We start from the raw sequence: 26,729 nt of genomic DNA, 5'->3' as shown, positions 1-26,729 counted from the left end.
AATGTGAGGAAGTTGCTCATCTCATGGAGTTTGCAACTTCTTGTGTTAGTCTCGAATGCCCTCTAACTTCAGGGTGTCATTATTCTTAAACTATAAAGTGAATCTGTGAACTGCAAGATGGTGTGATTTACTTACCAGTATATGAATTAAGAAGCTGATATAATTTCCTACCTATAGATCTTTCCTAGACACACGTTATTACACTGTAGATATCGGTGGAGAGGAATTGCTATGGAAATGATTCAGGGACTTCAGAGAGTGGGATATAATTTTATTTTTTCAAATAGAAAATTGCTCACATCTAGTCCATTTAGACATAGTCAATATGTTCCAGCACATCGCATTATACCCAAAAATGACAGCACCAATGACTTAACAATGAACAAATTATAAGTTAGTGAGTCAATTTACAGAAAAGATTGAGCAGCAAGAAGACTCATAACCAAACCAATGTTTAAATACGTTTCTAATCCAAGCCAATCATATCAAATTGACCTGTGAACAGTGCACATAGCTTCTCTTTTTTTTCCCCTCCTTCTCTACTCTCATGGTATATGAAGACCTGCTTTAAATGACTTAAGAGTTTATTATTTTTCTAAATCACTTGCACAGTTCATTTTTGGATCTAATCTTGTGAGGTACTTAATGTCAGGCTGGGTAACAGTAGCCTGACAGGTTTTTCCACCCAAGAGCGGACAAACAGTTTTGAGTGGAGCATGTGTTATGATCACATGGCGTCCAGAAAAGTATCTTTTTTAGCAAAGAATATTTCTGAGGTCCATAAAATGCTGATGGCCTTCAGCTTCCGTTGACGCTTAATACTCTCAAGAACTCAAATCTTTGGAGCTAAAAGGAAAGCACCCTTTCGCATTTGGTTTTATAGCCGAACAGGTATCTGCTGTAAACTGAAATCTCAGGGCTTGTATACAGTTCAGAGCAACCTGAACCTGACCGATTGCAGTGTGCGCATCTCCCCTGGGCAAGCAGGCTGGACTTTGGTAGAAAAGAGCAATATCCTCCTCAGGACTAGGGGCGTCATGTTTCTCAGAGGCTGCCCTTCCTCTTCCTCTTTGTACGGCAGCAACACTAGGGTGAATGGACTTTTTAGATTGTAAAAGTGAAGTGAAAAAAACAATCTTTGACTGATATAACTGGAAGTTCCTGCTGAATTCCGCTCCTGTGCAAAGCGCTAAGAAGTTTGCTTTAAAACTTTTTAAAAAGACCTTGAAAGCATTATGACTCTCTGTTTTCTACAGAAAACTGTGATAGATGTTCTAGACAGTCTTGTTCTATGGGATTACATGAGGCTTCTGGGAACAGTGATAAAATCCAGAAGTTTTCTCCACAAAACTGAAAATACCAGCAGATCTCAACAGAGGAAATTAAAATATTTATTGCCGCCCTGCCTGCTCCTACTTTGTGTCAATCTTAAGTGATAGAGTTAGTTTAAAAATTGATCGCTGCAATCGATCTCAATAAAAAGGTAGTCTGAAGATCAGGTATGCTTAGCCCATGAATGACAGGAAAAAAAAAGTCTGATGGTAATTTTGGAACACATTCAAGGATTTTGCTACGTCTTTCCACTGTGATGAAAGACAAATTGTATTGTTAAAGCCCTACATGCTATGTTTTAAGGGTATCCCTTCAAGTTATGGTAACTGAGAACATTGTTTAAAAATCTTAATTCATATTTTATTACTAATTATTTACCAAATTGATAAAGCTATCTACTCCACAATGCACAGCTTTACCTATACATAGCTGTTAGAAATACACGATTATCAACCAAAATCAGAGACAACATCCAAACTGTAAAATGTAACCAGACACTCTTATCCTCTTTAAACAGTCTAATAAATAAATATAAATACATAAATATTGCAGAACAATAATACATTTCTTGCACCAATAGAGGTATATTATTTATCTGTGGTCAATAGTAAAATCTTGCTTTTATCTTTAGAAAGGGCATTTTAAATTTCTTACAATACAGCAAAAACTTAAGATAATTCATAAATTAGTGTGACAGGATCCAGTGTGTCTGTTACCCTACAAGTACTTACCAAGAGGTTTTTTAGTTTAAAGCTTTTGTAACAGGAATGCTTCTAGCTTTGGCTGTACCATAGGCAACTGCTGCAAATTAGCACCATTCATGAAATAACGAGAACATCAAATCTTCTCAGAGCATGAGGTAAAATGATATTCAAAAAGAAACAGTCTTTCAGTTTCTCCTTGTTTTTTCAGTTTGAACATCTAGTGCATCACACATACAGCTGGGAATACTACCAATCTTAAACTGCAGAATTATATCAGATTTAAGAAAGTACTTAAATTACACTGAATACTACGGAGAATTTCTGCACATCTGCTTTACCAGTATCTACAAATGCATGTACAAAAAAAGATAGGAGATAGTTCCTTTAAGCAAAAAATATGCGTATATTCCTAAGCAACAAGATAAATGTAGTTTAAATATACCCACAATATTTTCTATCAAATGTTGACATTACAAACTCAACATTTTTTGCAGTCCTTTTGAGGAATTATTTTCAGGGAGATCTTTAGCTGCTACACCACTCATCACACATTATGATACTATTTGTGATGTATTTTATCAAGCAATTGTAAAGCCTACCCTATAAATACTAATTGGGTCTGGATTACTGTTTTTAAATTACCATTTGGCATATTTTAAAGACCTTAATCTGTGACATACAAAAGCTTTTTTGAGCATGTAACAGTTTTAAGGATAGTCACCCCTTTGATAATCCCTCATCATTTTACAAAATGTAGGGATTTAGTATTGCTTTAACTTCTTGTTCAAAAATACACAGTGCACTAAAACTTAAAAATACCTGGAAAATTAATTTCTGACATTGCATTTACAGTAGTTTTAATGAGTGCTTATATGTAGTTATTAGTCACATGACCCTTCCTCCACCAGAAATAAAAACTAACCTTATTTTTATATTTCTGACCTTTAAATAGTTCACCACGGCTTGGCTGTGCCAAAATATTAACAAAACCGCATACAGATTCAGACAAACAGATGGAAAGTAATGCCATCTCAAAAATACTAAATGATGTCTTCATGTTTCTCAGAAACTCTATTCTCAGCGTTAAAATAAAATTCCAAGAAAAAAACAGAGCTCTGATTTCCCTTTCACAGACCCTGATGTCCATCAGACAGGTAAATTCAGCCCTATTTGGTATTCCAGTGATCCTTTAAGTTGTTAGTGAAATTACTCACTCCGATATGAGCAAAAGAACTGCTTAAGAGCTTTTGATAACAAAATGATGTTTCCCAAATAAACTGATTTTAAATTTGAATTCCTTCATTTTTCAGAAGACTGTAACTCCATGATTATGAATATTGCTGAAATCATGTTATTTGCATGTGGCTGTTTAAATCCTGCTCAGCTGATAGCCTCTAGATAATATAATGCTTTCAAAGTGCTGGTCTTCTGCTTTTTCTTTCACTCTCTGCTCCTCTAAGGAAGACACAAGTTTGTCCCTTTCTTCAACCACTTTCATCATCTCAGTAAAAATTTCATCCTCCTCATTCAGATCCATCTCATCTTTAAGGCTGTCTAAAAGACCACAAAACAAGAGGTTAAAATCCAGATCACTCTGTTGTTACGCTTTGCATTTTAACTGTTGGTGTATGGCTTGAATTTATATTATAGTCAATGACAAACTAAGTCAATAGCAGTTAATATTTTTCATGTTACAGTTCAGGGAAAATTTCTCCTGCATTTGGGCCATTTAAGGTTGACCATTAAGGCTCCTAACATCTAGAGCAGATCTTCTAGCAAAACGTAGACTGGAAGGGGTAGGAAGACCACTACTTGTTTATCAAAATATTTAAGCTGGAGTTTAAATTTAGTTTATAAGGTAAAAAGCTCAACCATGAAATGTAGTACCTATAAGAAAATGAAAAGTGTTTTTCAGAAAATGTATTGAAAACTGCCATCACTTACAATCCGCACACTTAGAACACAACAGGATATTTTGGGGTATTCAGTGCTATGTAACCCCCCTTCTCCCTGCATTCCTCCTCCCCATGCTTTCTTTTCTAATACCAAATGAAAGGACAAGCCCAAACTGTAATCCCCAGTACCTAAAAGCAGTTCCAAATTACTGCGGTAACCAGTAATGCTACAGTTAACATAAAAGCAGATAATCTCTTTTGTGTTTAGGTGGTTGAAGAAATTACTTTCCGTTGCTGCCCATCTTTGCATGTTAGCTGGGTGTTGCTGCCTGCACAGCACAATTAGTGGAATTACATCTGCGAGTGCTTCTGATCCAGTTCAATGTAAAACTGAGCAGGTTAGCTTAGCTATCTTCACTAGAAGATCTCACACGTTGCATTTTGCTGGCTGAGCTGCACTCACAGAAGAGCACAGGAGGAAGAGCCTCAGCCACTCTGGTCCTTTTTGGAGCAAACGGGGATGCATACAGGCATGGTCTATCACTGTGGGCTGGAGCATACTCTCCCCTTTGACTTACCATCAATGGCCATTTTCTCTCTCAGCTTTTGCTCCAACCTGCTTTGGTGGTCCTCCAATTCTAGCTCTTGGGCTCTAGGTACAATAAAAAGTACGTTAAAGAATAAGCTTTTTTCAATAAAGACATATATGTTAATATTCTTTCAACCAAGAGATTCTGTGTTCTGTTTATCCAGTATTTTCTCCTCACGGGCAGTCAAGGCTAAAAGGTTTGCCTGTGCCTACATTGCCAGAGCAACGCCAGAAGTACCACTACCACCTTTTGTATTATGTATCAGATTAAGCTCCCTCATACACTGCAACACTTAAGGCTTTAACCAGTTGTACTTTGCTGGTGGCACCTACAATGTAATTCTGGATAGGACTGAACACTCCCACACACGAAGGGCCCTGCCAGGCCCTCTGCACGGGAACAGGTCCTGAGGCAAGGGAATTAATACATGTGAACACACCCTGACGGCATTTTGTGTCCTGCAGCGATAAAAGCAGCCTGCTTTTGTTTTTTTAACTCTGCCTTGCAGTCAGTGTGAGCGGGAAGCATTGTTACCACAACACCCAATGACAATCGAAGGGGAAAGAAAAGGTTTGGCCCCTGGCAGCATCAGGACAGCTGGGGAGAAACTGGGGTGCAGCTGGAGCTAGTGGCTGGGCTGCAGCTCTGCGCACAGAGCGGGGGGCTGACTGAGTGATATGGAAATGATAAATGGCAACGAGCAGCCTGCACTGCTGGGAAAGCCAGGGGTGAGTAATGACTGCTGCAACTCTCATCGCCTTGCCACATTGCCCAGAAATAGTGGAGAAAATAGCTGAGAGTCACCTCCGCCTATCTGTTGAGTATGTTTCCAAGGAGGTGAGGTGAGGGAGCTACAGCCAATATTGTTTCCATCAACCACAAACAGTGGCATCTGAGACGGTTTTTATTTGCTTGGTGTTATCTGCTTGTTTCATCGCTGTAGTGAATTCCTAGATCTTTCCTCCTATGTCCAATAAAAACTGAGATAAACTTGTCAGACTATTTTTCTTCCACAGGAGAAAGTGCCCCAGTGTTCATTATACCCACATTATGTAAAGGCAGAGCATCTATATGTTATACTGGTTTAGAGTATTGTATAGGATTGAAATAATTGAACCACTGTGAGAGGGAAGGACCAGGAGGGCTCAACTGAAAATCTGTGTTCAAAACAGATTGTAGCTACTCTGGGTATGTTTATTCCGCGACAGTCTCAAACTGCAGCATGCAGCAAGGCGTTCAGGTGTATTGTGAGTACACTTTTCCCCTCTCCCCTCCCCATCTAGAGTACTAATGCTTGTCCTTACTTACATAATCAGGAGCTCAGACTCATAACGCATTAATTTATTCCTCTCCAGGACCAGCTCAAACCATTCATGTAGCATCTGAGTTTCATCCTTTGTGCCTGAATCTGTTTAAAATAGGAGACTTAAGTGTGCATTACCGGCTTTCCTTCCAATGCTCTTACCACTTAGGTTCACTTTAAATAGTCCTCATTTCTAAGCCTAGGTGAGTTCAAATGTAGATTTTCTTGCTGTATGTAACTTACATCAGTAATGTCTGGGTATAACAGATATAACATTCTTGTCTACATTTGGTTGAATGTTGTAGTTTATTGCAGTTAAAGGTGCATTAGATTTAAAAACACTTTTGTTTTGGAAGTTTTTCTTTCACATACTCATATAGATTTTCTTTTTTTAATGGGCACTTTTTCTTTCTCTTAGATCTGCCTTTGATGACATAGTTTCTCTGTTGATACTGGACTCCAGCAGCTGAACTACACGTATAAATAGATATCCCATTAACACAATTGGACTTCAGGGTGTACATGCTGGCAAGTATCAACTTAGGCCCTGCTTCCAGTGGGCATCAGATGCACAATCAAATCCTCTACAAATTTCCATTCATTTGCCAACTGGCCTCTAAATCTGCATCTGCTTTGAATGATGGGAAAGGCTGTGGGACAGGACAAATCTATTATTACTGGGTGGTTTTGTAACACTTTGGGCCAGGGCATCACCGGTAGGCACTATACAGACAGAAAACACGAGATGGTCTCTCTCCCAAAGAGCTCACAGCTTGACTCTGCCTTGCTGAAGAGGAGGACGGATTTCTCTTTCACCAGAAAGAGCCTTTACTGCTCCTAAGATGCCATCTGTACAAAAATCTTTGGCAATGAAGAACCCCTGGGTGTTTTCAAGTGGCAAGTCAGAGCACATGTATTTCGTTTCCTCGCTGTCCTTTTTAACACACTCATCACTTCACATTTTCCATTCATTTTCTCACAAAACAAAACCACCCCACCACCCTTTGATACAGAATTACAGCAGCAGCGATGGCACTGCAAACACACCTCCCACAACTCTGCTCTGCCCATCCACCCTCTGTTGCCACAAAATAGCGATCGCTTATAGGAAGCAAGTATCTTGCACTACTCTAGGTTGAGGCAACAATTTAGGGGACACGCTGACCTCTTCAGAAGCATAAAACCAACAGCCAGCCCATGCTCCTGCCTCAGCACATGGTAGTTGCACACCCCACCATGCTGCCGCTATGTGTTGGAGGCAGGGACAGCTGAACATGGGACAAAGCAAAATGAGGTGCCACCAGCAGGCAGGGGAACACAGCGCTCTCCTCCTCAGTCCTTACATCATGCTGCTAGACAACCAAGTATAAAATCCCCATAAACCAGGCTGACAATTTTCTGTGGATGGAGACTTATGTGATTTCTCCTACTTTAAGATGACTGCACCTTTATTTCAGATGACTGAGCACGCTGAAATTTAAGCCCAAAGGTCTCAGATTCAAGCTCCAGAGATGACAATTACAAGAGTATCATTAAACTAGGTTACCAAGTGGAGAGATAGCCAGAGTCCTGGACAGCTCAGCAGTGTTTCAGATGCCTTTCTGTTGTTTTGAAATGCACCTTGTTCTCGGCCCCAGGAATTACCCTCTTGCCTCTACTGCTTCAGGTGTTCCTCACTTTAACATCAAAGTCAGGATGTGACTCCACTCAAGAACAGCAGCTTAAAGCCCATCTCCTTTGGGCAGTAATGCTCTCACCCAATGCAGCCCTTTAGCAATCTTCCTGAGCAGGAGGGAAATTGTTGGGTGTTTGGGATCACCAGCCCATTTGCGTGCCTTCACCAGGCACTGTCATCCCAGAGAGCCCAGGTCATCTCCTGCCAGTGTTGGAGGAATTACATGGGCCCCCACGCTGAGGACAGGGGTCATGCTGGCTTGGGTGCAGTTCTGCAATTTCTCATCAGCATTTGACCCCAATCTGAAGCTACCATGGAACGGTAGGATAAAGCAGCAGGAGAGGGCAGAGCAATCTTGGTCCGATTTCTGCCTGATTCCATTAAAACTTGGCAGTAATGGATGTGTTCCTGAGGGATCTTCCAGGTCAGCAAGAGGTGATAAAAAAATGTCTTCTCAGAGTGACTGCTGGAGCAGTTCTTGCTGGGACATGCCAACGGTGGTTTCTCACAGATCTAATGCAGGGATGCAGCATTAGTATTCAGAGCCTTAGGTCTTCGTATGCCACCATCAGAACTTATCATCAAAATTTGATCTATCTTACTGTCAGTAAAAACATTGCAATTGCAGGTATGCCTATGTCCTGCACGCACACCGAGGGTTACTATTCCCTTTTTGCCATTTTCTTGATTAGGCAAATTTTTTTTTTTTTTAATGTTTCCTCTTTACCTTTAAAATCTCTATATATCTAATAAAAGACTGTGTATCATCCGTTGATTGAGGTAAGCAGAGAGTAACACACTTTGCAAAAATGCCACTCATTTTAGCAAAATCCTCAGTGCAAGCTGAAATAAAAATAGCCCTTGTTTTTCCTCCTTCTCTATCCCACAGAATGCCCCCCAAGTGTCCCCAGGGGCATTTTTTTCCCCTGAGCTTTTCAAATGTTTGTTAATGTTAATAGTTATTTAAATCTGATGGAGTGTTTTATGCCTTCCAAGGGTGGAACAAGCCAATGAAGTCTTTTGTATAACGCAGTACGACAGATCTGTTTAAAGGTTAGAGGGGAAAACAATTTGTGAGTTTGTTTTGTGAGCCACGCTAGCTTTTTCTTACAGCATTGCTAAAGCAAAACTTTCCTCCTGGTTTACCCAAATCTCCTTTAACCTAGACCCCATTTGAAAGTCAGATATTCCTCTAATTACATTGTAGCTATTTCTATTTTCATCACTTTTGAGGGAATGACAGGCTGCAGAGGATTATTTACTGAACACTGTTCTGAAAACACTTTTGAGGGAATGACAGGCTGCAGAGGAGTATTTACTGAACACTCAACCTTCTGTTCTCCAGAGTGATGCGACGCTGTCCTTCCATACAGCAGTCACACAGTAAAGGGGGCTCGGCCAGTGTGCGCCTTTTTAGGAACAGCCAAACCTCATATTTCTTATTCCTACAGGTTTTCAACTGATTTCTTTTGACTCTGTCAAAAGTTCTGAGAAACCTTGGATATGCTCCTTATGAAATAAAAAACTAGCTGCAACGTGCAGATACTTGTTCACCTTCCAAAACATGGAGAGATTTCTTAATGTTCTCTCAACACAGATTTTCTTCTTTACCATCATTCTTCATGATTTGTTTAGTCAACTGATCAGTTATGCTAATTTCAGTGGAAAACGTGTTTCGAGATTTTTATTTCTGTATTTTCTTGTAGGCAGAAGATCTCCATAAGCCTCCACAAATGTCAGTGGAAAACAAAGCAATGGTACATTAGTGATTTATTATTTGGTATTTTGAACCAGAATAAAGGGAATAACGGGCATGAAAAATTATTCATAGGACTTATATTATTTCTTTTTTTTTTTTTTAAATGCATGAATTGTTGTCACTACAATTAGAAGATCATCAAAGCCTCATTTTGCTCATCAGTCTTCATGGCAGTTGTTTCACACCCACGCATGTTCTCTTCTAATACAGTTGAGGAGCTAATGAATAACTCCCCCTAACAAAGGGGCCATTCATCCTGGGCTTACAGAATTATTAGAGGAGAGTTGCGTAAATGTCACTGAAGACTAGTGTTTGCAGGCCTGTGTCTAAATTTGGTTATTCACAAGCTTTGCAGCTCAATATTATTGCTGAACTGTGATCGTTTTCTAATTACCTTAATAATACCTATTAAATCACTTGAATTGCATAAGCGCAGACCTGCTTAAATACAACTTAACCTAATAAACACTGGTCATTCATTAAAAAATAATGGTCATTATTTTTAAGAAGGTTGAACAGAATCTTAAACTCACTGATTCCTGCATCATTACACATATGTTATTACAAGCAACAAAGCACTCACATTTTGTTTGGGAAACTTATGGCTTCGTGCTTTTGCACCAGAAGAGTTACTGAGACACAGTAACATCCTACGTTTCAGTATCTGCCCTATTTGTAACTGGCCACCTACACACAAACAATCAACAGGGAGAAAAAATAGTACTTTCACCTTAATGAGGGCAATCCAATTACTAAGGATGGGAAGAGAATGAGAAGCATCAATCTGTTGGCAGACAGCCTTCTTTAGGAAATGCAATTGTCACAACAGCAAAAACAAGAGGTGGCTTTAGGCCATTTATCCTGGTATTCGGTGTCTATCCCAAGAGCTAGAAGCCTCTTGTTCCTCTGTATTTTTGACATTTCCAAAAAACATCCACCCTTATACAAATCAGCAGTAAAGAAAAAAGCTAACACTCAAAATCCTCAAAGTCTTTTTAGCAGACTTTCTCATAGGCGGTAAGGTGGGTGCCATTTGATAAATGGTTATGTTTTCATTTAAGAAAAAAAAAATGATGTTAGCCTTTTAAATAACATTTGAAATAGGTTGGCACTATCAATTATAGGAAATTAGTTAATAAATATAAAAGGTTGGACAAATGCTCTCTTGCTGAACCAATTAGTTCAGTGTTAGAATAGGAGTGATAATTGCTAAGAAAAGATGGCATTAAAAAAGCCAGCATGTAGAGATTTTGCTGGGTTGCCTAGCTAAGACAACAAGATCAGGTGCCAAAACATGTCTAGGTTTTCAGTGTTGTGCAACTGCCTGTCATGAAAGCACGAGGTTCAGCTTTCTAAAACGGAGGTCAATAAAGACACGTTTGCAATTGGGCTGTCAGCTCCCCAGAGTCCTTTCAGCACAGAACCGCAACCCCTCTGAAGTCCCTTACATGCATGGTTCACATTCCCATCCCCGTTTTGAGCCTGGCAGGAGCCCCTAGATGTCCTGTCCCTCTGCAGGAGGTCTCCCCAGCTTCACCCCACGCACACTGGGAAGCATTGGTAAGGCTGGGCCGGTGGGAGGGTGCCGCAGTCCTGGGTGTTTGGGACTGTTGGTTCAAGCGAGTGAAAACCTTGCCTCTGACCAGGGCCAGGATGACATCCCTGTTATCTTCCACCCGTTGGGGGGAAAGCTGTGCGATTTGGGTCTGTGTGCCTGCATGCTGCTGTTGCTATAGCATGGCCACCGGCTCTAATCGTATTAATGGCATTTCACACTCTGGGAGAAGTCATTAAGGACTCTGTTACTAGGCACGGACTGCTGCTGGCTTGGTAACTGAGATACAGCTCCTGGAAACCTCACTAGTTCCCTCCAGAAGATGAAATTAAGCTCAGGATGGGATTTTAAAAGGTGTGGGGGGAAAATGTAGATTAAGGTTGAATAGCAAGGCAAATAATTCCAAATCTGTGATAACCAACAGAAAATTTATAGCATTCAGTGTAAAAGTGCTTGAGCTAACAGAGTTTGAGGAAAAGGGGTAAACACTGATTTTTGTCCTTACAGTTATTGTTTCATTTTGGATTCTGCACTGAAGTCTATTTCTATGACAATCATTAAAACCCCTCTGCTTTGAAAAAGATTTAAAAAACCCACCACCAAACACACACACACACTGCTTCATCTACCTGATTCTCCTCTTAGTTCTCGCTCCAGTTTGACACCAAAAATCTCCAGAGCTCTTTGTCTTTCCTCCAATTCTTCTAGCTGGCGCTGGACTGCCTGCAAAATTGTAGTGGTATAAAAGCTACAGACATAGCTTAAGAATTCAGAGGCAAAAGATGGTCTCAGTGGTTAGAGAAACAGCTTGAAAAGGTCTCAGAAGAGTCATGGGATTTGCAAATTCATTGAGCATATTAGGTGCTTAAGCAATTTAAGCACTAGGTATCTATCTACATTTTTATGTGGGTAAGTATCGTAGGTACTGAAAGAACCTCAGTTTTTCTGAACTTTAGCTCTTCCGTTGTAAAACAGAGATCATGACGTTTCTGTCCCTCACAAGGTGTGAAAAGTCAATACATTACACATTCAGAGGCACATATTCTGAGATGCTACATGAATAAAGCTCATATAAATATTGAAGGTTTACAGCTAGAAAGCTTTGCTAGCTATTTTGTTGTCCATAGGGTTTTGCTGTTTGTTTTGCTTTTATATTTCACAAGCTTTTGACACAGGGAGGAAAGGGTCTAATAGCTAAGAAATGATAATTCAGTGGCACTTCAGGAAGGACTTCTACATTCACTGGTCCACCCCCTTTTAAATAAGATTTTCGGAGGTGCCATGTGGATAATAAGCATGAAACACCTTAAAAGGTTGAATTGTCGAAGAGAGATGCTCCGCAGTTCCCATTTCAGGCTGTGTTAGGGCATACCAAGCCAAGCCCTCAGGAACAGCCTAACAAACACGAAAGATGGTTCGAAAAGTTTGGACTTGATTATTTCCACAAAGCAGTAAATAAGAGAAGGCATGTATGCATCTAATTTTACCTTGAGATAATTTACAGTTCTCAGGTAAAAACTATAACATAGTTGCTCTTACTTTGGATGAAATAAGATACTATTCTTCTTTCCCATGGGTTTTATTCTGTCACGGATTTTATAACAACAGCTAGATATTAGCATTTTCTAAAATCCACTGTCTGGTTCAAACACAAAATTTCTCTCCTTTTCAGTTATACATTTTGCAAAAGCAGTGATGTCTGCAAAAACGGAGATTTCAGATTCACATCTGAAAAGCAACTTATTAATTTTCTTTTTTAATTTAATATTGGTACAGAAATAGCAAGTGGAAGCTCCATCCAAAACTATCCACCTGCTATAGAAATATAACAGAAGATGACAGACAACTCTGCCTTCAAAAAGCCTGCTCTCCCCACTACCATATCTCGATTACCATTACAACCTGAATTATTGAGATTAAATCTAGCTCAGGTTTCTCTGCCCTATGCTACAGCACAGGCACACAAAGTAATAAAACAGAAGATGACAGACAACTCTGCCTTCAAAAAGCCTGCTCTCCCCACTACCATATCTCGATTACCATTACAACCTGAATTATTGAGATTAAATCTAGCTCAGGTTTCTCTGCCCTATGCTACAGCACAGGCACACAAAAAAAATGCTAACGGCCACATAAGCCATTAAGATTTGTGTGTGTGTGTATATATATGCATATAGATATGTATGTGTGGTAAGTGAAATAAACCTGAAAATTTTGACACCTGAGAGAACACAGCCTGAGATCAAGTCATGCAGAAGTGCATTCTCAAATCTTTGAACTGTAATTGGAAATACTAAAACATTAGCAGAGTCCAGAGCTTTTCCAGCATTTTCCAAAGAGCAGGGCCTGCATAAAGTGAAGTGACTTTCCATCATTAACAAAGAAAATGGTTGACCTTCACTGTTATGGCAGAGAGAGAACAAAAACCATCACTGTATTTTCGTACCCTCCTGTAGTACATAGGGGTAATAGCTGAGTTTCTGACGTTCTCAGGGGCTGATATTATTTCCCCTTTCTATCTCTTTCCCTCTTCAGTGTATTCTTCTCTTATTGCCAGTCACTATTCCCTCTTGTTCTTCATACACAATTACAAAATTACGATGATCTCTTGGGGCACACGTGGATTTGTCACATATAGAGTTGCAAGGCCCTGCCACATACATCTTCTTGCTCCTGATGTTTTGGAGGGATTTCAACACAGAAGGCAGTGAGCCACAGTGAGGAGCGAGGAGAGGTGCAGAGCCCACACTGGATACCTCCTGTCCTCGCTAGCCGCTCTTGGGAGATAAATGGGACATCTGCAAGCTACATTTTCACCTGTGCTTTGTGAAGCCTCTTCAGCTCCTCTTGTTTAATCAATTGCTTTGTCTCCTTCTCCAGCTTCCTTCTCCTTCTGAGAGTCCTTTTTGCCTACAAAAAAGAGAGAGGGGAAAAAAGAGGCAATCAAAGCGTAAGTGTGCCACCACAGGTTTTCTCAAACCTTCCCCAGAATCACAGAACCATTGAGGTTGGGAGAGGCCCCTGGAGATCGTCTAACCCGACTCCCCTGCTTAAAGCGAGGTGAGCTACTGCAGGGTGTGTGGGGCAACCTAACCGAAATGAAAATATTCACGTAGGAATATTTTCGTGCATTTGCCTACATTGACTTCAAATCATTACAAGGTCTTATTGCAACCTTAAGTGAGTGTGAACTGTGTCTATCAATAAAAAAATGTCTGAATCTCAAAGTTGACTATATTCAACATACATGGCTTCTGCAGACATCACCGTGATCAGGGAGGAAGCCAGGCACAGGCAGTGGGAGGCACCAGTTTAAGGAAACTCAACCCATTTCCATTGCTGTAGCTGCTAAGTAGTAAAATTCACTTTGGATCATTTGTAACACAGTAAGAGGAACGTATCCGAAAGAAACAGCCATCGTAGGACACTACCTGAAGCCCTGCGAAACCTTCCCCAGTGCCGTTTCTCTACTGCATTACAGAGGTTTTTTGCCTTTCCTTGGAGCACCTGTCACTGCTGCCTGAAAAGCGGGGCAGCACGTGCTGCAGGGCTGGCCGAGGGAATCACCCACGCTTGCTCCATCTTGCCCTTGACCCAAGCTATCTGGAAGTGCTTCGAGGCTGTGATTTTCCCATTTTAGAGGAGACAGAATACATGAACACCATAGACAAGATGATTAAAAAACTAACAAGCCAGGAAGCCACTAAAATTATTCCCACTGAGTTTTGCCAGAGAAAAACAGTGGTACTGGCAAAATAGCAGCCAGTGCTGGCATGAGAAGAAGTGCTAGGAGGCAGCCGAGAGAAATAAGCTGAGTGGGGAACGTGCATCAAAACTGAGTCACTGCTAACGCCCGTGTGCAACAGCTGCTCATTCACCCCGTTTCTGGCAGCTGCCCTGGCAGCGCTGCCTTCCCCACTGCCTGGTCCTGCCTCTCCCTGGGGCTGCCTGAACTGCTGGGAGTTGCTCCTGTTGAGTTTTCTGCCATGTCTCCCTTCTTTTTTCTATTTTGTTTAAACTTTATTTAATTCACTATAATACTATCTTACTACGGATTGTCTTTCCTGTAACAGGAAAGATGAATGATGAATTCTGACATCTCAGCGCATCCTGACACAGACACTGGCGGTACATGCTGCCACACGCTGCTGCGCTTCTACCTCGTGGCACTGCGGTTCCTCTGGAGCTGTGCAACTGGGTTTCCATTCAAAGCCCCACTTAGCTTTCAGCTCAGCTGTTTTTTCAGTGTACTGGGCAGCCTCTAGCTTTGCTTTTTTTTTTTCCCCTCAAAGGCAACAAATCAAAAGGCCACCTCGTACTGTTAATTCCACTTACTGGTATTCCCTCTACAGGAAAGAGGTAACCATATTTCTGATGAGCTATACAGGCAATAAAAGCTCTGTTTCTTCAAATCAGAGCTTGCTATCAAGAGTTCACTGGTGCTTTAATCCCACCGCTCCTGCTAGCCACAGGAATCGAGTTAGGGCTTGAAGACCCCCGGTGTGCAGCCGGTGTATAGTCTGGGTGCGACTTCATGATTCACGCAGTCGTGCTGATTAGGATAAACACAGCGTTTTCCACACAACCTGCCTGTAGCGCCTCTCAAATGAAGTTTTATTTCCCCAAGGGAAATCTGCATCTGTTTGGATTAATTTTTTCAACAGTTTGCTTGTTTGGCTACATATTAAGGCCACTTAAGAATGCAGCTTCGAAGTGGTTTCAGTGAAACATGTCTGCTTGTCAAATTAAGACCTTCTCTGTCAATGTTGGTGTAACCTGGGGGAATTAAAGATCCAAAGAGGAAACAGAAATTTTGATTTTCATCTGTCTTACAGAGTTTTAATGTATTTTTCTCTCCATGACACATAACCTCCACTGATAAAGCGTTCCCATCCCCACTTTAAGAAACTGTGGTGTGTTTTAGACCAAAATCATATGATGAATCTTAAATACAGTCCAACTGAGGAAATATCTTTGTTTCCAAGTCAAGGTTACCTTGTGTGTTAATGAAGGCTTGGATTCAAATTCATCATCGGAGGAAGAAGTAGAATACTCGGTAGCTTGTTTTCTGACAGGTAGGTGTTCACATCCTAAAATGCAGGAACAAAATAGTGAAGCAAAAAAATACTGTTCTTTAACTTACACAGACACTTTGCACCTGTCCTGAGTTCTAATCAGCAGCACCTAGAGCAATTTGGAAATTTGGCTCACGGCATTAAATTTTTGATCCCTGTCAAAAACTCTGTCTGGGTATATTTGATTTTTTTCAGGTATTACATACAAATAAATTAATTCGTTGAACATCCTGCATGTAGCATGCTGTTCTGAACGCACTCAACATTCATTAAAATGTATATCTGAAGTTAGCCATATTACCCAAATGATTGTATAAGGCTCACTATACAGTGTAATTGAATGCAAAAAGTCTGAGCCAGCTCTTAAACAAATTACCCTTATGTGGCTTGTAGCATCTGGCACCCATTTTTACTACATGACATCTGCTCAGTGTAAAATAGTTGGCGTCAGAATGTCTGGTCATATAAAAAAATCACAAATGTAATCAGAAGCAAATGGACTAAGAGAACAAGGCTTTATCACACAGCCTCATGCAACATAAATATTTCATTAATTATGTCTAAACAAACGTCACTTATTTTTCTGCTTTAGGAATATTATCACATCATTGAACTGTTGATTAAAATGCCATAATAAGTCAGGAAAATCCATACATCACAACAATGCACTCCATAAGGAAAACTCAAAGGCTGCCTCTGGAAGAAGCATGCTTTCAGAATTATAAATTAAATTACATTTAATTGCAGCAATTTTATCATGCCTGTTTTTCCAGCATCTTATTTCAACTGGGTGTAAATATTTGAATTTCTTCTTAATTTGTCTAATTCATAGCTTCATTCTCTTTATTCCAGAAAATAAAACTGCTTTTGGAACATCTGTCTCTACGCTTCAACCTGCTACAGGGTTAATGATTAACAGCTGGGCAACATCTTGGAAATGTACATTATTTAAAGCTAACAGAGCCATTTTTCTTTGTATCTGCGAGGTAACAGTTGGCTTTCTATGTGCAAGTTGTATTCACATTAAAATCACTTCCCATTCTCCCAGTGTAAATGTTTCTTCTTTGCCATGTCCTGAATCCCAGTCCTGAAGTAGGACTTTTGTCTCATAACATAATTTAAAATCAGGATCTATGAAATACCTTCATCACAGGCAGTAAAGCAATGAAAGCAAGTCCAAGTAATTTGAGGCAGAAATTCTGATCTTTCTCGGCAATCTCAATTTTAGAAGCACCCAGTCCTTGCATCAATGAAGCTGCACGCTCAGAGGGTCCAGTGGAGCAGACCTGGGTCCTGCCCTCCTTTTTGCAGGGCAAGTCCTTGGGCACCAGGAGGTGCAATAGCCCTGGCAGAAATGCCAGGTGGGACTCCAGCCGCACGCGTGATTCCCCTGCTCCAGAATTGCCCAGGCTGCCACCCCACACCTCGCAGCACTTGGAGGAGGGACACAGCTCCCACTTCCTGACCTGCTGGGGACTCTCCGATGGCTCACGATTGCTGGGGTCACACCGGTGCCATGCACTGCCCCACACTCTGTGGACAAGAGTGTAAATCCAGCTGTGCCCTGTCTCTGCCCCCAGCAGGGACAGTCAGCTGTAAAGCCCTTCCCAGTGCACGAAATGGAGGAAGGCATGGGGGTATCACAGTTACTATTTCTTTTGAGGATTAAACTCGCCTACCTTGCTTTTCACTGTGCAACCAAAAGTTTGCAGTAACTACCTTGCGGTCAGGCCGCTGGTGAAATCAAGTTCCATAATATGCCTGCAGCAAACCTTACAGCCTGGCAGGGCTGGAAACACAAGCAATTACACGCTCCCTTTCTTCTCTCAGCTTTGGGAATAAGTGACTTCTTCCCTGTGTCCTCCTCTTTGAGTGATATCAATAATTTAAAAAGCGTTACAAGGTCTAGAGGAAAAGCAGCCTGCTGTAACACAAGGGCACCTGCCTCCTCCTCAGGGGTGTGACTCGGGAGCTGTTTGCCTTTCTGGGACAGAGAGAGGGTCAATGACTTCCCCAAGGACTTCCAAGGGCCATCTCATGGGCACGAGGAAGCTGATGTCTGTGCACGGAACAGATTCATAACATCCACAGTCCTCCCAATGCCTATCTGCTATGGAAAGCCAGGTATTTGCACCTTGCTCTGCAGAGAAAAGCCATTTAGATTGCTCCAAAACAGCTCAGCCTTTCAAGGGGTGTGGTACCCACAGCCCTGTGAGACAACAGCCACCTGACTGCAATCAGCAACATCCTTCATCATCTCCACCCACAAAGCCTACAGGACGAAGGACCACACGAAGCCACTCAGTGATGAGGCATCTGATGGATCTACCTGTGTGCATTGACAGTTATGGTCTCTGTCACATTCATTGCATATACATTTCACAGCACTGATGTTCTCTGCTAATACAATGTGGATAATTGAAGCATGGGCTGCTCCAAGGAGGTGCCCGGCAACACACAGCAGAGAGTGACAGAATTGGGATAAGAATAGAGGTTTTTGGCTCCCAGATGTGTGGTCCTGCCACATTTCAGGGATATAAAAACAGTTGGACAGTGCATTTCTTTCAACATGAAAAGGGCAGCCACGCAGTGCTCTGCTGAACTATTTTTCTTTGGCTATTTCCTTGTGGGAGAGACCGGAAATATGCTCTAAAATGTACCCCAGATGCAAATTTCAACTTCAAGACAACTATAACGAGCATAGTAAGGAATTACCTCACTGAATGAACTTGCTTTATGCAGAGCTAGAGAAAAATACCACAAGTTTATTCCATTTTGGAAAAAAAACACCAAACCCCAAAACTCTTCTGTATTACAGCATCTATATGTTCTACTATAGATAACAGAGCATTAATCTTTCTCATCTCCAAAGGGGTGGGATAGGCAGAATTTAGTCGCCAGCTGTGAGGATTTGGACAAGGAGTTCACACATAAAAATGTTCAACTTAGGGACTTTTACACTTACTTGGTCATTTAAATCTGAAACTTAGAACTACAATAATAAAGTTAGATAAGAATAATTTGTCTACTCCAAATATGTCAAGCTTTAAGGCTCCATAGCTACAGAAAAGATCTCAAAAACATATGTTTTTTTCCAAATATTAACACTTCTAGACTTGGGCTTTCTCTTTCCAGCCATCTCATTCCTTCAAAGTGGGATTTATTTCTTAAGTTCTCTGGCGTCTCCCTAACTTCCAAATTAACATATGTTATACTAGAGCTTTGCCTCCCCAGCTAACATGACTTTGGATCACTAGGAACGGTCAGATATAGTTTTAATTATTAGTTATAAAGGGGAAAGGAACAAATATTTCTGAAATCTTTATTAATGTATTCTTGATTTCTACCTCACAGTAGCTACTAGGAGTTTGGTCAAGAGACCTTTCCAGCATTCCTGTGATTTGACAGCTGTAAATCAGGTAACTGAGTATTAATTATTATTATTAATTGTTATTGAATCTGACAGTGTCACAGAATACGCTTCAGAGTACAAAGTTGGAGAAAACCTCCATTTCTTGATATTGGGACTTGGTATCCTTATATGTGTATGTCATAAGAGACAAGAAAAATTACATCCATAAAATTAAAATTCCTTCCTATGGCCAGTTCTTTACAGCTTGGTAATCCAAGGGTGGGTCTCAAAGACACTTTGCTTTGGCCTAAGCGCACTGCCATCGAATGCCGTCAGCGGTAAAACCCTCACTGTATTCAGAAGGATCAACTGGACCAAAGTCCAGTGCTTTTGAGAACCCATCCCTTAGCATGTAAATCTAAGGTACTGGTTTTCCTAGGAAACTGGAGGTCCTCTGAACAAAGAGGGAGGTGTCATATGAAGAGGTTAAGAAGGTGATACCTTCTGTTAGACGTGGGAGCACTGCTGATTGTCCTGGAGATTTATAGGGAAAACCATCGCTGCCGTCACTCTGCATGTCACAGCTCACCTCCCTTTCCTGGGGTGTTTTTGTGTCACAGTAATGACTGTAGTCTAAATACACAGAAAGTCTTGGAGCAGGAACTGTTTTTATAACACAGTGTTATATTAATCTGTTGGCTTCCTCTGTAAGTGTCCAAGACTTCCTATTTTTATAAAGTCGTTGGAGTTAATCATGACCACTTAAAGCAGTTCAGTGTTTTACAAAAGAGAGAGGCAAAGCTACACTTATCTCTTGGGGCACTGGTGTCCCAAACCAGATGAGAATTGGCATGAGGTAGGAGATGAAAAGAAAGGCCAGTAGAAATCAAGAGTGGGCTTGGCTATTTGGCTTCACATCTCTGCTTCTCCTCGGATTTCTCGTGTGGTCTTAGGCATGTAATTTAATCTTGTAGTGCCTCATTTCCCCTTCTAAAATATGAAATCACTAAGATAACAGTGTCCTAGCTGACAAGAACATTGCAAAGACACAGACTTTCAGTAGTACAAAGATGCAGTAACGGGAACCATCTATGAACCTGAAATATTTGCAAGCAATCCCTTTTCAACCTAAAAGTGCACAAAAACAGCAAAGTGAGTTCATAACACATCTAATTTTCTCATCAGCTGAATTGGTTGTCCTGCTTAATGAAGTGAGCCATGTAAACAACACACAGTCACAAACTGAGTTATAACAACTCAACTCATCTAAGGAATGATTCTAGGAATGCTTTCACACGATCCCTACTCTGTCAGGGACAGAGATACTCCTCCCACATCTCAATCGCTATCAAGAAGCAAACCCACAGTCACAAACATCTGCCAATAACCAACCATCTTCATGGCTGGTCTTCGGAAGGTCTGTCTGTAAGTCAAAAGTAACCTAAGCCCTGGATCCACTACTACGTCTCATTACAAACACTGCTGATTTCAACTCTCTCATACAACCTGGCTTAGCTCTCTTTTTACTGTTGTTTCTCTGTGGTATTAATGATTTTTAGTATCTATAACTAACATGGCACTTTGGCATTTTTTTGAATTTCAAAAGGGCAAGTAGGTTTAGGAGAGAACGGTTAACCATCTGATTGATCATTTTTATTGATCGAGTTTTTGGGTTTTTTTTTAACTGCAGGTTGGAACACAAAGGAGGAATCAAAGGACAAAAGCCTCAAAGATACTTGTGCAGTAAATCAAAAATCTGGAACTGCACCTAGAAACTCCAGTGTGGCTATTTAGGGACATTTGTATATTCTATAGGCAAACTTAGATCGGATTTTATTTTTTTTTTAAATCAATCTCTCACTGAAAACAGTGCATGAATCCCCATTGCTTCAGTAAGATTTGTCTAGGTAATCTATGGTACATAGATTACAGGTAATCTGTGCAGCCGGATCTCTGCACAGCCCAAAATTTCCAAGTGGCTCTGAGGAATAGCTTTCATGAAACAGAAAGTGTTAGCCAGAAAGCATTTAGACCAGGTCCGGATATCAGAAGCTGGAATGACCCATATGGAAGGTGTAACTGCAGGCATAAGTTTGAGCGACAGGCAATCTGCTGCTGAGTAATTAAGATCTCTGCTTCCTCATGCTGAGCTTCAGCCGGTGGCTGAACACTTGGCAGGAGATGACAGAAGGACAGAATATAGTTTTAGTTTGGACAGACACCTGGGTCTGAACTGCAGGAGTCATCAGGATAGGAAAGACATCTGGATGTGTATTTGCAGATGAAGTAACTAAGATAAGGTGTAGGGAAAGATGAGCAACATAACATAGAAGTAGATGCGTAGGGTGAGACTGAAGGTCCTTCCAGTCTGTCTCCAGCAGTGGATGTCTAAAGGAACACTATAGGCACCGGGCAGTCATACGTGATTCCTCCCCTTAACACTCACCCAGCCTCCAAGCATTTTTCAGTTCAGGAGCTTTCTAAATTGGAAGTGGTTTCTAAGCATTTGGTTAATCCTCAGTGGATTTCTCTTCAATGAGCTTGCCCAGTCTCATCTCAAGCCTATGGACTTTCATCACCCAGCTCATTCTTTGGCTCCACAAGCCAACAGCCCATTGAGGGAGAAAACACCAGCGTAATGTAAGACCAACCATACTCGCACAGAACAAGTCTGTCTGGCCTCAAATAGGATAGAAAAGCCCTACTGCAAAGAGCCAAGAGGAGTATGAGAAAGAGCCTCAATAAATTGGTTTCTGCAAGGTGCTGGGAGTATTTTTTTTTTCTTTAAAGAATTTTCTGAGATGCATGGTAAATTTCAAAAGAGAAAAATAATGACATGTAATGTGGGCTAAAGCTCGTCATCAGTTCATGACTGAAGTTTGCCAAGCCTGCGCCTCAGACAAGTGCCAATATGAGACAGAAATGCCATTTTAGAGAGCCAGGCAGGACTTGGCTCTTTACCAGTCTGATTTACTCAAATATGAATGTCTGAAAAAGTTCAGGGAGCTGCAATGTTGAAATGTTGAAGAGGACAGATTACTGGGCAAATGGCTAGATCAAAGCTGCATTTTTTTCTTCTGAACAGACTTTGCAATGCCTATATTCAATAATTATAATAATTTAATAATTCCTCTTTTGGCTTGCACAGCAGAGGAATGCAACACATATTAAACCAGCATGTTTTTCCAAAATATTAAAAACATAAATAAAGTATAGCACTATTCAAACCTAACAAGAACTTTTCCCATTTTAGTAGGAACACAACATACCAATTATTGTAATACATTTAGTTAAGAGCAAGTCAACTTGGCTTAGTTGATGGGTCATGACTAGGTATAGACTCAGAAAAAGCCTCCCATTTAAGACCACAGCGTGGCAAGTGTGAACACTAGCAACTCTCTGTGGCTTCAGTGCAGTCCTTAGCATCCTCCGGCTCAATGAGGATGCCTGGTTTCGCGAGTTGCTGGATAAAGGATGCTCCAAGAATCTAATCCAAAAATTCAGGAATGAGAGCAGGAGTTATTCTATTGATTTTAATGAGCTTCAGATCAAGTCTCTCGTATACTGTATATCTTCCTCACAGTATGCAGTAGTTCTGAAGCAGAAAGGATGCAAAAAGGATCTGGCAGCTCACTGGGAACATTTCGGTGACTTCACATTTTACATACAGATAGTTATTTTAATGCTGCAGCACAGCAGCAATTTTGAGGTTACAGTTCGGGTTGCAATTTAATAAAGTAAGAAACAAACAGGTATGTCAATAAAATTCAATAAGTTATTTAGTTAAATAACTGTGACTTTCTGCAGTAGGCTAGTGAGAAGATGGATCACAGAGAAAGACAGGTGGGTGCAGCTCTCATACCTCGTATTTCATATCTGAAACTGTGCCGCACTTAATTCTTTCTGAGCCTATGCTCAGATTACTCAGATTGCTCTTTGTCTGACATCAATATTTCTTAGACTCGTCTGCAATTTTAATACTAACCTTGTTCTCACAAGCAAACATGAAAATTGATGCCTTTTAATCACTGCCCAAATAGACTCACAAATAGGTCAGAATATGTCAATAAGGTGCTATCTCCTCTCGAATAAAAGAACAAGGGGATATTAATGACACTGCAAAGCTCCCAAAAGTGTGTCTACAGTTCGGTCACTACAGCAGCAGACAGAGCTGAAGAGACACCTGCTGAGAAAGCACATACACAAAGCAAAGCTTCTTGCTATTGCAACTGTATTGCTTCAGTCGCTGAACTCCTCATGGAAAGGGTAGCAAATGTAGTCTACACTGCACTGGAGTTTTCGGTGCTCGTTCTTCTGCTTGCCCACTGTACTCCCCCTTCCACAACACACTCAGTGTCACAGCAGCAGCTGCTCTGCACAGCATCTCACTCTGCCTCACCGCTCCTTCCACCTCGGGGATTACATTTTCCTGACCCGAACACTTTTGAACAGCAGTGAGCAGCAGATCAAACTTGGATCCAGAGTGCTGCGCTCTGCTTGCAAATCCACTCTGCTCCTTTAAACCAGAAGCAACTCCTAAACATTAACCAAAAGATATATTTATTCAGTCTTTCTATGTAGAAAGTAACTATAAATTAAACATAGCATACAACAGGTATGTGTTTGCATGATCACACACAGGTCTTTTAAATGTTAAGTGCTATTACCAGAAATAAATAATTCCACTCATGCCCTCACCTGTGGAAGGATAATGTAGCCTGTCTTCTGGAGAATGGTCCTTCATGAAAGGCAGAGATGACAGGAAGGAATTCCCTTCTCTGTCACGAACTTTACTTCTCAGTCTATCAAAGAGCGACCCAAGACTCCCTTTCTGTGCAGAGTCATCCAGATTGTCCTTGGAGGTGTTCTTGGGCTCTGGAGATGACAGAAGGAGGCACTTTTCATTACAGATAAATACGCCATCCATGGGAGCCCCTGGAGGAGTCTCTTTAAAGGTAAACTTTTCTAGGAGTCCTGGGACATCCTCCATCCTAGTGCAATATGATTTCTGAGGTATACTGGTCATTTTGGAAGGCCTCGTGTGAGGACTGTAGACTGGGAAGGATACCTCCTCGCTGTAATCCCTTGGAGATCTCTCTTCAGAGCCAGCAGAAAAATGAGATGGATTTGAGAGAAGGCTCCCATTTCCTAAATATTCTCCTGCCCACTCCCCTACTTTAAGCTCCTGTGGCTGAGCGTTATTTGCTCTATTATTGTTACTGTTCGTTTGGCTTAGGGAATAGCTAGGAGTACTGGGGAAGCTGAAGAAAGCTTGTTCTGAAGAGGCTTTGGTTTTGCTGTCTGAGTCCTGCTTTAGTCCTTCTGGAGACGAGGTTAGAGGCTCCAAAATGGACTTTTTGATCGCATTGGCTATGAGCCTCAGTGGCGATTTTGGCTGGCCAGCTGCGTGCTCCCTGGCAACTGCATCTCGACTCCTCAGAGCATCTTTTGTGTCAACTGGCAAAGCTGGTGGAGCATTGTCTGCAAATAAGAGAGGCACAGGACAACCAGATAGTTTGAACACATCTTTTCTGCAGTCAGCATTCTTCTCCTCTGAAGTCCCCAGCGCTCCTTTGTTTTGATACCCTGGACTGGTTCCACCTAAGTCCGTCCTGTTTGAATCATACAACAAGGGTTGCTGTTGAGTACAAAGCACCAGCCTCTTTTTTGCCTCCTTTAATTCTTGCTCAAGCTTTTCTTCTTGGTGCCTTGTATTTTTGCCATCTTTCTCTTTCAAATCCAGAGATGACAGCACTTTTGTCTTCCAGTTAAAATCTTCTGGTTCAGAGGTATATTTCAGGTTTTTTTCCTTCCAGCCCTGGGCTGTGTATGTCCCAATGTCACCATCTATATCTTCAGCCTCATAAAAATCAGCAGCCAGCGTCCCATTCCCAGGGGGGGTCCGTGGAGAACTTCTAGTGCTGCTCTGAAAAGGACAATGGGGCACATAGAGGTGGATGTCTTCAGGCATCTCTCTGGCTTTTTCTTTTCTTTGAAATACTGGGCTGTAGGGTTTGAAATGTCCTCTTGTAACCTCTGGTGGTTTCTTGTAAGAAGCCAAGTGTGAAGTGCATGAAAAGAGATTATTTTAGTGGTTAAAAATATTGTTTAATGTATCTTTTATTTCATATAATATTTTAACCAATTTCAAATCTTAACATAATACTAATAAACATAATATTTACTTTATATACACATATATACACACATATATATGTAGATGATAACACAATAAGAAAAGTTTTCCTCCCTAAAGGGCTAATATTTCTCTAGGAGTGGAGATCTAATACTGCTGGAAATCGTAATAGACTAAAAATAATGTTATTCATGCTAAGAACGTGTCATATCTTTATGAATTACCTTTAATATTTTCCTTAGAAAGAAACAGTCTTATCTACAGGAAAATAAACAAAAGCAGATTTGCTCTATTCTCCCGTGTGCATTCCAGTTGCATCACCTTAGAGTTTCCAGCAAGCACAAGGGACCACAATTCATCCTCTCCAACTGCTATTGTAATTGTAATATTGCATGCTTACATAGCACAGGTAGGAATGAAGGAACTGACCCAGAAGAGGTTGTAAAATGCAACACAGTAGTTTTAAAAAGTTCAGTTAGTTCTCTCTTATGATTATTTTTCCTTTGGTGAAGACTTAAATTCATTACTCTAGCCACCAAACTCTTCTGCTGGAGATAGTAACAAGGATAAACGTCCACATTATCTAGCCAGCAGATGAAAACTAGAGGGTTTTTTTCCTTCTTAAAAGGGAGGCATTTTATCCTCAATGCTATGCAATAAAGGATGGTGAGAAGATTCAATTCCTGTTTCCACTTATGTGCCAGATTCCCAAATTCACACAGGTGAAGCCATTAATCTGTCTGACTTCCGTTTCCCAGAAGCATCAGAAGTAAGGCAAAAATCATTACTCCCTGTTTCACAGGTATATTTGATGACTAAAATTAATATTGGCCAGGATCTCAGATAAAAAACCATGAGAAACACCAATAAACAAATAAACACCCTCTTAATCCTCTCTCTTTAGAGTAAGAAAAAGGCCGCTATGTGCTGCTTATAGAGTGGGAGCTGCAGCATAGGAGTCACCTCTCCTCGAGCGCAGCACGGCCAGGCGGCATTGTGCAGCTCTGCTCCCCTGGGACGTTCCCTTCCTGGCCCTATTGTCCTGGACCGGATTTCAGCTACCACCGTGGATGTGGAAGACTTGATTTTTTTCTAACGCAGACCTGAGGTCAAGCGATTTTAATCATGTTTAACCCAAGGGTGAGGACAACGGGCTAGGACACAGAGGACGTGGGCTGGTCCTCACTCCACCCAGCTCTGCGTCTGGGGAACATGCTGCCCTTTGCTTGGGACAGTCGGTCACAACTCTTGCTGCAGCGCTGCACTTATGGCAGGCCCACCCTTCCTCAGCCTTTAAAAAAAAAAAAAAAAAAAAAAAAAAAAAAAAAAAAAACGGGAAAACATCGTGTTTTA

The 26,729-nt window shown here is 41.1% G+C and overlaps 1 protein-coding gene across 1 annotated transcript in view; it reads right to left on the bottom strand.

Annotated features, from left to right (window-relative positions):
- Positions 1 to 3,405: 3,405 nt before the first annotated feature.
- The window catches only part of MICALCL (MICAL C-terminal like), a 40,532-nt gene continuing 17,208 nt past the window's right edge, over positions 3,406 to 26,729 (bottom strand). Inside the window, exons 6-12 of the mRNA XM_009288905.1 lie at positions 23,939 to 25,166; positions 15,809 to 15,903; positions 13,631 to 13,723; positions 11,443 to 11,536; positions 5,830 to 5,929; positions 4,510 to 4,583; positions 3,406 to 3,590 (exon numbers count right to left, since the gene is read on the bottom strand). Coding sequence (XP_009287180.1) covers positions 3,406 to 3,590; positions 4,510 to 4,583; positions 5,830 to 5,929; positions 11,443 to 11,536; positions 13,631 to 13,723; positions 15,809 to 15,903; positions 23,939 to 25,166 — 1,869 coding nt within the window. The remainder of the gene's footprint in view (positions 3,591 to 4,509; positions 4,584 to 5,829; positions 5,930 to 11,442; positions 11,537 to 13,630; positions 13,724 to 15,808; positions 15,904 to 23,938; positions 25,167 to 26,729) is intronic.

This window comes from Aptenodytes forsteri, unplaced genomic scaffold (assembly GCF_000699145.1).
Source record: "Aptenodytes forsteri isolate BGI_AS27 unplaced genomic scaffold, ASM69914v1 Scaffold8, whole genome shotgun sequence".
NCBI lineage: Eukaryota > Metazoa > Chordata > Aves > Sphenisciformes > Spheniscidae > Aptenodytes > Aptenodytes forsteri.
Note: the sequence above shows the minus strand (reverse complement) of the source record. Positions and strands in the feature narration are given on the sequence as shown.